General features: G+C 41.8%; 2 protein-coding genes across 5 annotated transcripts in view; one reads left to right on the top strand and one right to left on the bottom strand.

Moving 5' to 3' along the window:
* Tpgs2 (tubulin polyglutamylase complex subunit 2) overlaps positions 1 to 3306 on the top strand; it is a 29720-nt gene extending 26414 nt beyond the window's left edge. The window contains exons 6-7 of the mRNA XM_021214601.2: positions 1225 to 1385; positions 2755 to 3306. Coding sequence (XP_021070260.1) covers positions 1225 to 1385; positions 2755 to 2988 — 395 coding nt within the window. The 3' untranslated portion in view covers positions 2989 to 3306. The remainder of the gene's footprint in view (positions 1 to 1224; positions 1386 to 2754) is intronic.
* A 7216-nt stretch (positions 3307 to 10522) lies between these two features.
* The window catches only part of Fhod3 (formin homology 2 domain containing 3), a 421297-nt gene continuing 419421 nt past the window's right edge, over positions 10523 to 12398 (bottom strand). For 2 of the 4 annotated variants that reach the window (XM_021214495.2, XM_021214497.2), the window contains one exon: positions 10523 to 11119. In XM_021214495.2, the coding sequence (XP_021070154.1) occupies positions 11037 to 11119 (83 nt within the window). In that variant the 3' untranslated portion in view covers positions 10523 to 11036. The remainder of the gene's footprint in view (positions 11120 to 12398) is intronic. The other 2 variants (XM_029547105.1, XM_029547106.1) reach the window with 1 other exon arrangement.

Below are 12398 nucleotides of genomic sequence, written 5' to 3'. Positions count from 1 at the left end.
TCTAGAGCAAAATACAGGTCAGCACTCTTCTTACCTCTTTCTGGTGGTGTGAAAAGGCATAAACATTAGAAATTACTTCTGGAGAGGAGAAATTATTTCCGGGTAGAAGTATTCTAGCAAAAGACTTATAGCTTTATTGTGAACAATGATTGCAGTTAGATATGAGGAAGGGGTGAAAGGGGCAACCCAGCACAGGAACAATGGGCTTTAAAAAAAGCCTTATCATGAGACAGTTCAACTGATTAGTGGTAATGACAGTTTCACTTTAATGACCTTAAAATATTTGCCTCAGGGATGAAAAGTAGATGGAGTCTGAGTGTCAGCCACTTCCTCTTAGGTGTGGCTGGGGAAGCCAAGCAAACAGTCTGGACATGTTGTAAAAGACTAAAGACCGGTTTAAGGCTGTTTAATAGGATGGCAGGATACAAATAAGAATGAGCTGGTAGTTTTGGAAAGGAAGAGAATGGGGAAAATGTGAAAGTTATCTAGACAGCTGTTGATCCACAATAGGCTACAGGTAATTCATAAACAGGCTTAAAATAGGAACTGGCATAATAGTGCCTGGGTTAGCTGACCTAGGATAGCCTATCATACAAGCAGGATTGCAGGGGTGAGGTGGTATAAACCTGTGGCTTCCGACCCCTTTGGTGGTTAAATGACCCATTCACCGGGGTCACCTAAGAACATCAGAAAACACAAATATTTGTATTAATATTCATAACAGTAGCAAAATTACAGTTAAGAAGTAACCACAACCTGGAGGTCACCACAACCTGAGGAGCTGTAATAAAGAGCCGTGGCATTAGGAAGGTTGGGAGTCACTGGTATAGAGTCTTTTACCTTGTTTTTTGGTTTGGTTTTGTTTTCCATAGCACTTTTGATTAAGAGACCTCTTTTTAAAAGACTGATCCATTCAAGGTTTCTTTCCATCAAAAAAGATGACGGAATGCTCAGTCCACACAGAACAGAAGCATCTGCTCAGATAGCCTTAGTGAACTGCCACAGGGCCAAAACAAGCAGCAGGTAGGTCCACGGGCTGCTCTATGAGTATCAAATCAACAGGTAAAAGCAGCCAGAACAGAGCAGGACTAGAAGCCTAAGAGAAGGAAGTGTTCTGTTTAAACACTCTCTACTATGAATTTTCTCTTAACTATCAATGTCTATTGACATTGTATTTAAAAGGGAAAATGTATTAAGCTGTCTCTAACTTCTGTGCTGTTTTAGGATTAGCTCATGACACTGAGATATGGTTCCTGGACAGAGCATTATACTGGCACTTTCTCACAGATACCTTTACTGCCTATTACCGCCTGCTCATCACCCACCTGGGCCTGCCCCAGTGGCAGTATGCCTTTACCAGCTATGGCATTAGCCCACAGGCCAAGGTAAGGAGAGAATCCTGCCAGCTCAGAATCTGATGTGTACCAAGAGTATTCGGTGGAAATGGTTACCTTCCAAATTCCCCATCTGCTTTAAATAGATCAAGGGGTAGAACCAATATTTTCAATAAACAGGACTAGTGACCCCAGTGTTGGCTGATAGCCTTACATGATTTAAATTTAATTAAGTAATCAGGATCAACTGGACTGTTGTTTTTAATTAAAATGTTACTGAGGGCTTGGGCCTAGCCATTCATTTTTGGATTGATAGTACACACACTTAGAAAGATTGACAAGTTTCCAATTTTCCTCTGCTCCAGGTATGCATCCCCATGGCCTGGCATAGTTGTCAGTGTAGTGTGTATGTCCCTGAGATACTTATTCCATGTGAGGCATTGGTAGCATGTTTCTTTTTATATGTTTATTAACACAGATGTAGCAATTCGGCACTTTTGGTTTTGCCTTAGTGCTCCATTGCAGAGTACTCATAGAGCTGTCATCTTCTCCTATGTGTTACAGATCCAGGCATCATTTCAGAGATGCCAGGTTTATACAACCTGCCTTGAAAACGCCAAGTGCTGGCTAGAACTTTCGACCAGAACGAACTGGTGTGGTTTAAAGAAAAATCACAGTGATTTCTTAGAGCACTTAATCAGCAAAAAATTCCACTATATCTTTACTAGCTGGCCTCATTGTTCTCACAGGTTTTTATAATTACAGTTTGCATGTAATGTGGTGTGAACTGGTTTTGATCAAACAATGGCAAAAAAATGTGGCAGCCCCTTTTCCCTCAATAGCTGTAATTATAAAAAAAAAAAAAAAAAAATCACTGCAGGTATAGAGTACCAGCACACAGCTTCCTATGGCAAAGTTCTGTACTGACCTCTGTTACACCACCTGTAGGGATGGTGCTGTTGGAATGCCCATGCTGGGCACCATCTGCACTGATGGCAAGCAGGACAGTGTACTTGGCGGGCTCACTAGTTCTAAGGTACCAGTAAGTACACTTGGCTTCTTAGTTCTCATAGTACATTTATTTTGGAGACCTTAAAAATCACCTTATGTGCTTGACCAAGGGTTGATGGCATCTCTCACCACTTACTGTTCAAATGCTCATAGATTTTCAAGGCAGTTTTTCATAAAAATGTGTAAAAAATGAATATTACATCACTGGAATGTACCAGAAATGTACTGGACCAAAATGTTTTAGATTTTATAGTTTGCAGTTTTAAAATAATCACATGTACTTACCAGTTGACACTGAAAAAAAAAAAAAAAGTGTGGGTTAGTGATGGTTAATTTGTAATGTCTGTACTGTGTCGCCTGCTCTCCCATTTCTCCTTCCAACTGTGACTCTCCTATTTGTGCCTTACAGCAATGGTTCAGTATGTACAAACCCATCACCTACAACACAAGCCTGCTCACAGAAGAGTCCGACACCTTTGTGAACAAGCTGGACCCCAGCAAAGTGTTCAAGAGCAAAAACAAGATTTTAATCCCAAAAAAGAAAGGGCCTGTGCCGCCTGCCAGTGGCCAGAAAGGACCTGGGCCCTTAGCTCCTCCTACCTCTAAGCCTTCCACAGGCTGTGGAAACCCTGTCCGAAAATAGGCATTCTATCACCTCAGTAATATCCAGACACAACTGGCCCTGTGGCGGCCCCACCCTCGAACAGGTGTTATCATTCTCCTAAGAGACCAAAGCCTTAGGCCTTTGCTCCCACTGTCATTAGCCAGGGGCTGGGACGATCACACTGAATTCTCCTCAGGAGTCCCTTCCTCTGTAGGTTGTGACCTCATCTCCAAAGCCAACGAAGGCTTTCAGATGTACCTGAGCTTTCTTATGTCTGTACCCAATCCTTAACTTCTTAGTAATAATTAGAGAGGTCACCCTCCCAAATAAACCCATGGTTTGACTCATTAAGCATCAGTATCGACTATTTATGTGACCATCTCAGTTATGAAAATTTCACACCTTCAAATGCATTCACCACACTTGAGGTATGCACCTGATAGTAGGGTCCATATTGGAAAGCACAGAAAAGAGAACATTTTTGTCATAGAAGTGTTTTGGACAACATCGCATATATGAACACATTCATACTGTCCTTCAGATACAATAATGTTAATGCCTTGGCTTCACGGGCTTTATGTTTTGAGAAAACATTTTCAAAGACACAGTCTTGTGTTCTTTACAACCTATACCACAAAGACATTGCACTTGAGTCATTTTTTAATTTGCTATAAAATACCGTGTTCCTGATGAGTTTGCTGTGAGGACTTTTGTTTCCAGCTTTGCATCTATGTTTCTACATTTGCCAAAATCATCTTTAAAAGAGACCCTTGATGTATTTTGTCTGTTAATTCCCAGCTATTCTGCTTATTCACGGCTGGGTACTGTCTCTCCCAACTTAAGTCTAAGCAGTAGCCTCCCTGGGTCAGTGTGGGGTCCCAAGAGGCCTTTGTAAGTGTCCTATTCAAAAGGCGTTTTCCCGTGGAAACATCATGGTATTAGACACTGAGCCATCCCACAGGTTTATCATGTGTCATATATTAGGCATTTCTGTAAAGAAAGATGTTTCTCTGATATTCAGTTAAGAATATCTGATCCTTCCTCTGCACTCCTGGCAATGGACAGGAGTTCTTGAAGGCTGTAATTTTTGTATTGATATTCCAGAGGTAGAATAAAGAGTTCTGAGGCGGGACAGACTGCACACTCCCTTTCCAATTGGCTAAGCTACTCTACTTTTCTGCCTTGGTGGTTCTCTGGGCTTCTCTTTCCTAGTATGTGATGGGAGCAAGAATTCCCTGTCATTTTCTACCTGTACTTCTCCAATGCCACTTTGAATGTTTAGTGAAGATTTCAAATTCTTGTTTTGGCGGCGGGAAGGATGGCTCAGCATTTAGTGTGGACCGCTCATGCAGAGGACCTGAGTTCACAGGGTAGCATCCATGTGCAGCAGCTCACAGCCCCTAGCACTCCAGCTCCAGGAGGCTCCTTGGCTTCCCACAGGCATCTATCACACACATAAAGGAGGAAATAAAAATATTTGAAAATCTTATTTTTTGTTGTTCACTAATATGATACTCAGAAGGGTGGTGGGGTCTTGAGTCTTTCTCTCCTGCCACTTTCCATACCCTCAGGGACTCTAAGAAGAGTCAGTCATCAAGGATTATGGCAGACTCTGGCTGGCTGCGTCCACATTTTTTTTAATAGTTGAGATATTGAAATGTAAGTGTTCCAGTGCATTTGGGAGCACAAAGAGCTTCATGCTAGCAGTGCATTCTGTCTATAATAACCCAAGTTGTCCTCAACTTTGCAATTGTTCTGCCTACATTTTCCCAATGCTGGAATCCAAGCATGTACTACCATGCCTGGCCACTTCTAATGAAAGATGTTTAAAATAGCATCACACTTTACATTTTTCAGCTTCAAAACAAACCATATAATGTTCAGTGTGGCTTTAAGAAATGTTTAACTTTAATGATGATGTGACTATGTCAGATCATCCCGAACTTTGGAGATAATTTGAACCTTTTAAAATACTGCTCTTGAGCACTTAAAAATGTACAACAGTTAAAGGGAACTCCAGCAGCACCAGGCCACCATCTGACTGCTGCCTCGGGGTTAGGAGCAGTTACATTACCTCCATGTAGTGGGAATCCTGTGGCTGGTATTTGTGAAACACTTGAACACCTGAGTTTGATTCCAGTTATTTAGCATAGAAGCACTATAGGAGCGGTAGACACACACATCCTCTCTGCTCAGGTATGTACTCATTTGTCTCATCATAATTCCCTTAGAGAACACACAAGGTCAGAATTAAGCAGAGCAATAGATCAAACAGGGTGGCCTACTGTACAGGTGGCCCCGTGTGATTGCATAGGCCACTCGCCCAAAGGGAACTGGCTCTTCTAAGAGAAAAGGGGCGCTTCTAGCCAAGTCCTAACAATGCAGAAGCAAAATGAGTTAAATGGGGGAAAGCACCATGGGATTGCTGCTTTTAACAATGCAATTAAAATGTTGGTGTGCTGTACAAGAGAATTCAGCTGCCTGGAAAGGGGTACTTAGAGTTACAAAAGAAGAGCAAACAGAACACCTTATGATGTAGCTGGTACCATGCACAAAGTGCCATGTCATACTGCTTGTAGAGAGGTAGCTAGGCCAAAGACAAGGATGAAGGGTCCAGCCAGCATAGACACACTAACCCCTGGAATCTAATGCTTAAAGAATTAGACTTAGAATTGTGCACCAAAGTCACTGGTATCACGTGGGGAGAAGATGATTGGATTCCAGTTCTGATCTGCAAAATAAGAATTTCCAAGAAAAATTCCAGGTATCAGGGTTTTCTTTTTAAGACAAGGTCTCACTATATAGTTTAGGCTGACCTACAGCTCACACACCCTATAGCCTCCTGACACACACACACCCTGTCACTAATATTTTAATTACAGATGTATAGCATCATGCCCAACATTGGGTTTTTAGTCAATTTAACAGTAATTCTGAGTTTGAAACTTTCTGCTTAAGGTCTCAGTGGTTTCAAACCACAAAATTTCTTTGTAATTGAGTAAAGCACGTATAACTTTTTTGTATTTTGTGTGTGTGTGTGTGTGTGTGTGTGTGTGTGTGTGTGTGTGTGTGTGTGTTTTGGAGACAGGGTTCCTCTGTGTAGCCCTGGCTGTCCTAGAACTAATGGAGTTGTGGCTGCTAAATGACTTGGTGCATAGAGTTAGTTATCCTGTCCTTCCTTTATAATGCGACCCTACAATTGCTAATTATGAACTTCCTGCTAGCAGCTGTGATCTCTTAAGCCGTTCATTTCTTGCTTCCAAGACACCAGTTTGGTTCTCACTTGTGCCTTTATACCTGTCGTTTCCTTGTGAGGTTCAGCTATAGTCTGCCTCTACTCAAAGCTCAGTGAAGCTCCAACTCCCCTAGGTTTTGAGCAGTGTTTTTTGTGCTTCTCCAGAAAACCATCCTAATCATAATTCTGCATTAACCCAAATAAATATGTCATATTTTAGGGCAATAAATTAGAATGAATGAGTAAAGTTGTGAACATGTTTAACTTTAAATTTTGAGAAGACAATAATTGTCTTATTTTAGAGCCTGGATATCTTTCACTCATCTTAGGGTCTGTGTCACAAAACCATCAAAATGAAATAGGTTACACATGAAGCCATGAATGCCACTGGTCTTTTCTGTACCACATATTTTGTACCCAGAAGCCTACCTAACTGGATATCCCACCAATAGCTGTCTTGATAAGGCTCTAAAGGAACAAAAAGTAACTCGTGAGACATGGTGGGATGTGAAACTTCTTACCCTGTGTCTAGGAAAAGTTCTTCAACATTGTTGATGCTGTTTCTTCAGATGTAAAATGAAAACCTATGGAAGGGCTGTAAAACTATTAAATAATGCAAATGGAGTACACACATGGAGATGCTTTCAGTAAGCAACAGCTTTTAAAATAGCATTCAGAAAGTCCATTTTCTCCCCATGAATTACCTAACCAACAGAACCAATTGCTTTACCAGATGATTTTTTTGACAAAATTGATTATTTTAACACATATCTTTACTGTCTATTTCAAAGCCATTAGCTTTCTTATAAAATTGCAAAGACATTTCATTCCTGAAGCAATTTGGTACTTTTGTGGTGTAGTTATCTCTCTGATAAAATGATTTCTAATCAAAACTAGAAATAGCTAAAGAATGGTGGATAACTGAAATTTAATTGGATGACAGCCTCCCACAGCTTCCCTTATACCTCCTGAGGAGAAGGATCAAAGCTCTCATTTTCCCAACTCATCACCCAGCCCTGTCACAGAGCTACCTACAAACCTGGCCCTTAGTGCACAGTTTGTTGTACTGTGTTTTCAGGACTGCCATAACATGTTACAACAAACTTGATGGCTTAATTCACATAAATTTCCCCTTGTGTACCTCTGCAGACCAGAAGTTCAGTATCAGTTTTATAGAGCCAAAATCCAGTTGTCACTGGGCCTGTACTTGGGAGGCTGTCCTATAGAGTCTGTCCCTGCTTCCTCCTGCAGATGGTTGTTTGGGTCCTCATCACTTTAGTCCTTGTTGCTTTCACTTCGTCTTCTGTTTCTCCAAATCTCTTCTGGCGGTCCTTTGTAAGGACACTTATGATTGGACTTGAGGCATGTCAGATACTAGAGGATGATCTTCACACACCTGCAAGGTATCCTTATAAAGGAATTGTAGATTTCAGAGATTAGAATCTGAGGCCCCAGAGATGCTGAGTCAGTGTATTACAGTAGTGTTTGCTACTTCAGCACTTCAAGAGACTGTGGATATAAGTGATTGTTTTGAGAGCCATAACGGATCTAGAAGCCACTTAAGAGCTGGCAAACTAAGCTATTTGTACCCCTGCTCATCTTCTCTACATTGTGTTCAACAATGAACCTTGAAGAAAGTAAAACCCAGGTCTCCAGCCTTCCCAAGCCCTATGCATGCACATTCTCCTTCACCCCCAATTCCCTTTGAGTAAGTTACTTTTTAAACAAAATAAATCCTTAAGGTTCTTAAAAAAAAAAAACCCACCAGATATCTTCAACAAAATAATGTTTGCCATTCATCACTTCCCAGCAGTTATGTGAAGATAGTGTTAGTGGTAATAACCTAAAAGATTATTGACAATGACACAGGTAAGGTACTATGCTCTTTAACATTCACAAAGGTCTTATAGAGACATTTAATGCCATAAATTAAAAATTGCTAATACAAGGCTTAGAGAGATGACTTAGTCTGCTCTTACAGAGGACTGGACTTTCTATTCCAGGGGATCTTATGCCTCTTCTGGTTTCTGCACGTGCGCACACACACACACACACACCCCACAGCTTCAGCTGCTACCGAGGTCACACCAGGACAACTAGCCCACAGGGACAGTAGGTAGTCAGTTATATGAAAATAACTCACCACTTGAACAAAGATATCCACCTGACAGACATTGTCCACTAATGAGCTGATGTTACCACCTAGAGTAAGCCCCTGCAGCCTACATATTTCTTTTGTCTTTAAAAACTTCCCTCTGCATAACTTCCATATGCACCTAGCAGTGTACTGTAGCTCACCATCACCCATGCCCGGGATTACAACATCCTGCTATTCCCCAAAATCTTAAACTCAGCTATTTCTCTGATTTTAAATTGTCACTGGTGTTTGGGGAAATTATATTTGATTTTACCAAATTCTTATATACACTATCTTTAGTCTTTTACCACCCACCCAGGGAAGAGAAAAAAAAGGGGAAGGGAAAAAACAGACAGACAGACAGACAGACAGACCGACCAACCTTGTGGGGCTGGGGCAATGGCTCAGTAGGTAAACTATTTGCTACACAAACATGATGAGTTCAGATTTCCCAGGACCTATGTAACCCTAGAACTGGCAGGTTGGAGAAAGGCAGTTTCTGGAACTTACTGAGCAGTGACTATAGGTTCAATGGGGGGGGGGGGAACTATCCATGATTATTGCTGCTGCTGCTGCTGCTGCTGCTGCTGCTGCTGCTGCTGCTGCTGCTGCTGCTGCTGCTGCTGCTGAAGATGGTGATGGTAATGTAGAAAACTATAGCGAAAGATGCCTCACATCATCCTCTATAGTCTCCACACATGGTACACACTGGGATATAACACACAAACACAATTTCTTATAACATTCAAACTCATCTTCCTATTAGAAATAAAGGGTTGAAAATGAGATCTTTTACATGTTCTCAAGCCTGTGCACACGCTAGAGCACCTCAACTACAGTGTCTTGGAGAGGACAGGGAGCAAGATAAAGATACCAGTAGCTCTCCGTACACTAGCTGAGTCCCACCCACAGAGTTAGGTGGGCATTTTTGCTCTGCTATGTTTTTTCCATACTACAGTGAGGATATTCAGAATGAAGCTCTAAGTAAAAAACTCTCCTTAACGAGCTGCAAAGTAAGAAATTAGTTAACCTTGCTTGCTTCTCAGAAGATTTCAATCCCTAAAATTAACATTGTAGTCTCCCAGTCACCTGCAGAGTCCTAGGGGCCACCAGAAAGCCACCAAATGCCCAGTCACCAAGCAGCATGACAACAACAGCTTCCTTAGACATCTCTGTCCTCTGTGATGGATAGCCCATGCCTAAGTTCAGTGCTATGGCAATAAGCTAGTGCCCTCAAAGCCATTAAACCACATGTGAAATGATTTAGATACAAAAGAGAAATGACTATAATACCCTATGTATCCTTTTCAAGGGGCGATTAAATCAATTCCCTAGTCTGTAATCTACAAACCCCACTGACATTCCCAGGATCTCATGGAGTGTTCACATCCATCAGGTAGCCTCTTGCAAGTGCCGGCTTGACAGAGTGCTCTCCCACCACAGGTTACGGAGGCCACAGTGGAGGGGGTAGGTATAAATATTTCACTTTTTTATAGATAACATCTGCTGCATGTTATCTATCAATCACCACTCCAGATACAGAGCCACATAGGTTTTGAAAGGTGAGACATTTGCCCAGCCTCTGAAAGTAGCTACTGGAATGATTCACCTTTTCCTGATTTGGGAGATAATTTCCCACGAGGAGACCTGGCCAGCCCAGGAACTTCCCTGAAATTCTAAGTCACTTTCTAGGCACCTGTAAACCCCAGTATCACTGAAATTCCTAAGAGTCCTGAATTTCCTCTTAGACACTGTGGGTCTTGACTCTTATACTTGAGAGAAATGAATATTAAAACCATAACATTCTCTGTTAGCAGAACTTTAAATTCTTCTTCATCTGGATGATTAGTGAATATTTTTGAGAAAATTTTTTACCTAAAAGGCAAAAATATTTGTTTCAGAAGAGTTCAGACATGTGAAACGCTACTCTAATATATTTTAGCACCACACACACCAAAACTCATGTGTAAGGTGAAATATAACTAAATTAACAACAGCAAACTTTCCCTGAAGCAAAGATGGATGGCTAATTAAACAAGGAGTGTCAAAGAACATGTTGGGGCTACTCAACACTCTAATATTGACTACAAAATACAACCCAGATGACTTGAAGATTCCTTAAGGAAGACTCCTTGCTGCCTAGGGGTGGTGTGAAGCTACATAGCTACTTAAGATCCTCTGTCTATGAAAATAAACATTTCTTATGATGACATTAATCTCTATTTATTTAGTCATTGAAACACAGTGTACATTTATGAGTTTGTATAAACATTTAGTACATCTAAAATCCACAACTGGTAAACAAGCTGTGCTTGTATTTGTGTACAACATTGGCATTTATATCTGGACATTTGGTTGTTGTGGAGACCCAGTCTCTGTGTCTAATCACATTGTCCCATGTTATCTTAACAACTGTGACAGAAGTGATTTGTTCCTTACAAGGACTGTTGCTTCCTAGAAAAGGTGTCACACTTGGAGCTAATAAACCAGGTATCAAGGAAACAAGAGAGACACAGCTGACTTGATAAAGTACATGCAGGAGATTTCTGGAGATCCGTGTCAATGCGCAACGGCGACAAGCAGTGTGTTACTCAGAAATGAGGACTCAGTCCTAACCATCAGATGTTCAGGTCAAGTCTCCCTGCCCCTACTGAAAGGGGTGGGTCTAGCCAGAGCTGGTCCTCTGCTCAGCACACTTCTGACAACCTACAAAAGTCACAGTTGCAGTTCAGATGTGCCAACCAGGCCCAGGGCTCTGGCTTCTTCTGGAGTCAGGCCACTCTTCAAGGTCCTTCGCACTGCAGGCGTCCCCACAGGTCACAAGCAGAGAGACAAAAAGAGAAGGGAGGTGTTAGCAAGAAGGTATATGGCACTCGGTGTATCGGCACCCTTCTTCCCAAGAACCCAAGGTAGCCCAGGGTTAGTCTGCTTTTGCTGAATAAAGTACCCAGGGAGAGACCTTGAGATTGCAAGAAGTGGAACTTTCTCACAGAGTTTCTGAAAAAAATGGGTGCACACTGCAGAGAGTGTAGGTGCTATGTAGAAAGCTCATCTTCCTAGGGTGGAATGTAACAGAGAAGAAAGAGTCAAAATGGAAAACTTAGCTCTGATAATACAAGAAGGGAAAATAAGCAGGAGTGGTCAGCAAGCTCCAACTGCAGTTATGGGAGGGACTACAAAGATAGGAACAGACCTAAGAACCTGGGGCCCTGTGCAGCCAAGTGGTAGGCAAGGGTTGATGGTCAGGGGGAGTTTCTGAGTAATGTGAATCTCAAGTATCGACTTGACTAAGGACCTTTAGGGACAGTGTTTGGGATAATCAGCAAACTCCCCTAAATCTGTGCCAAAGAGTAAAACTAGGGCAATTTTGAGGAACAAGCCTCTGACCAGGCTCTCTATTAGACAGGTGCAGAAATCACAGCCCTACTGGGGAAAAAGCAAACCATCAACAAAACTAAATGCAAAGGCCCTCCCATGGGATGGAAAACCATAAACCAAGTGAATTCCCGAAGATGTAAAATTAGCAGGACACACAATGATAGTCTTTCATTAGAACCTGGAGGAAAGCCAGGAATGATGGTGCATGCATTTAACTCAGCACTCAGGAAGCAGAGGCCAGAGGATAGCTGTGAATTCAAAGATAGCTTTTTCTACTTAGTGATTTCTAGGCCAGCTGGTTCTAACTAATCCTCTAAGGGGCAGTGACTAAGAGGCCCTGCAGTTCTGAACTCACTGGTTGATTTGGATCATTGCTTGAGCAAAGATCCCTAGAATTTTAAAACTTGGCGGAACACTGTAATGTATAGCCAAGGTTGAGAACCATGTCTCCAGTACCTTGATCCTCAATGTGAGTACCAAGGGCGGCAGCAGCAGCATCTTCCTGGATGCTCCCCAGAAGCCAACTCATCTTAGCCCATCCATCTTCAGCAGAATTGTATCATTCACCCTGCCCCCAGTGTTATTTACCTTTATGGGAAAGGATTCCCATCAGACACTAAAGGAGATTATATGCAAAAAGCAAGCTACGATGGGCTGAAGGGATTTGGTTTTGCATTCATTGTCCTTAAAAAAAAAAAA

This window comes from Mus pahari, chromosome 15, assembly GCF_900095145.1.
Source record: "Mus pahari chromosome 15, PAHARI_EIJ_v1.1, whole genome shotgun sequence".
Lineage (NCBI taxonomy): Eukaryota > Metazoa > Chordata > Mammalia > Rodentia > Muridae > Mus > Mus pahari.
The sequence above is the reverse complement of the archived record's forward strand: the minus strand, read 5'-3'. Positions and strand labels throughout refer to the sequence as shown.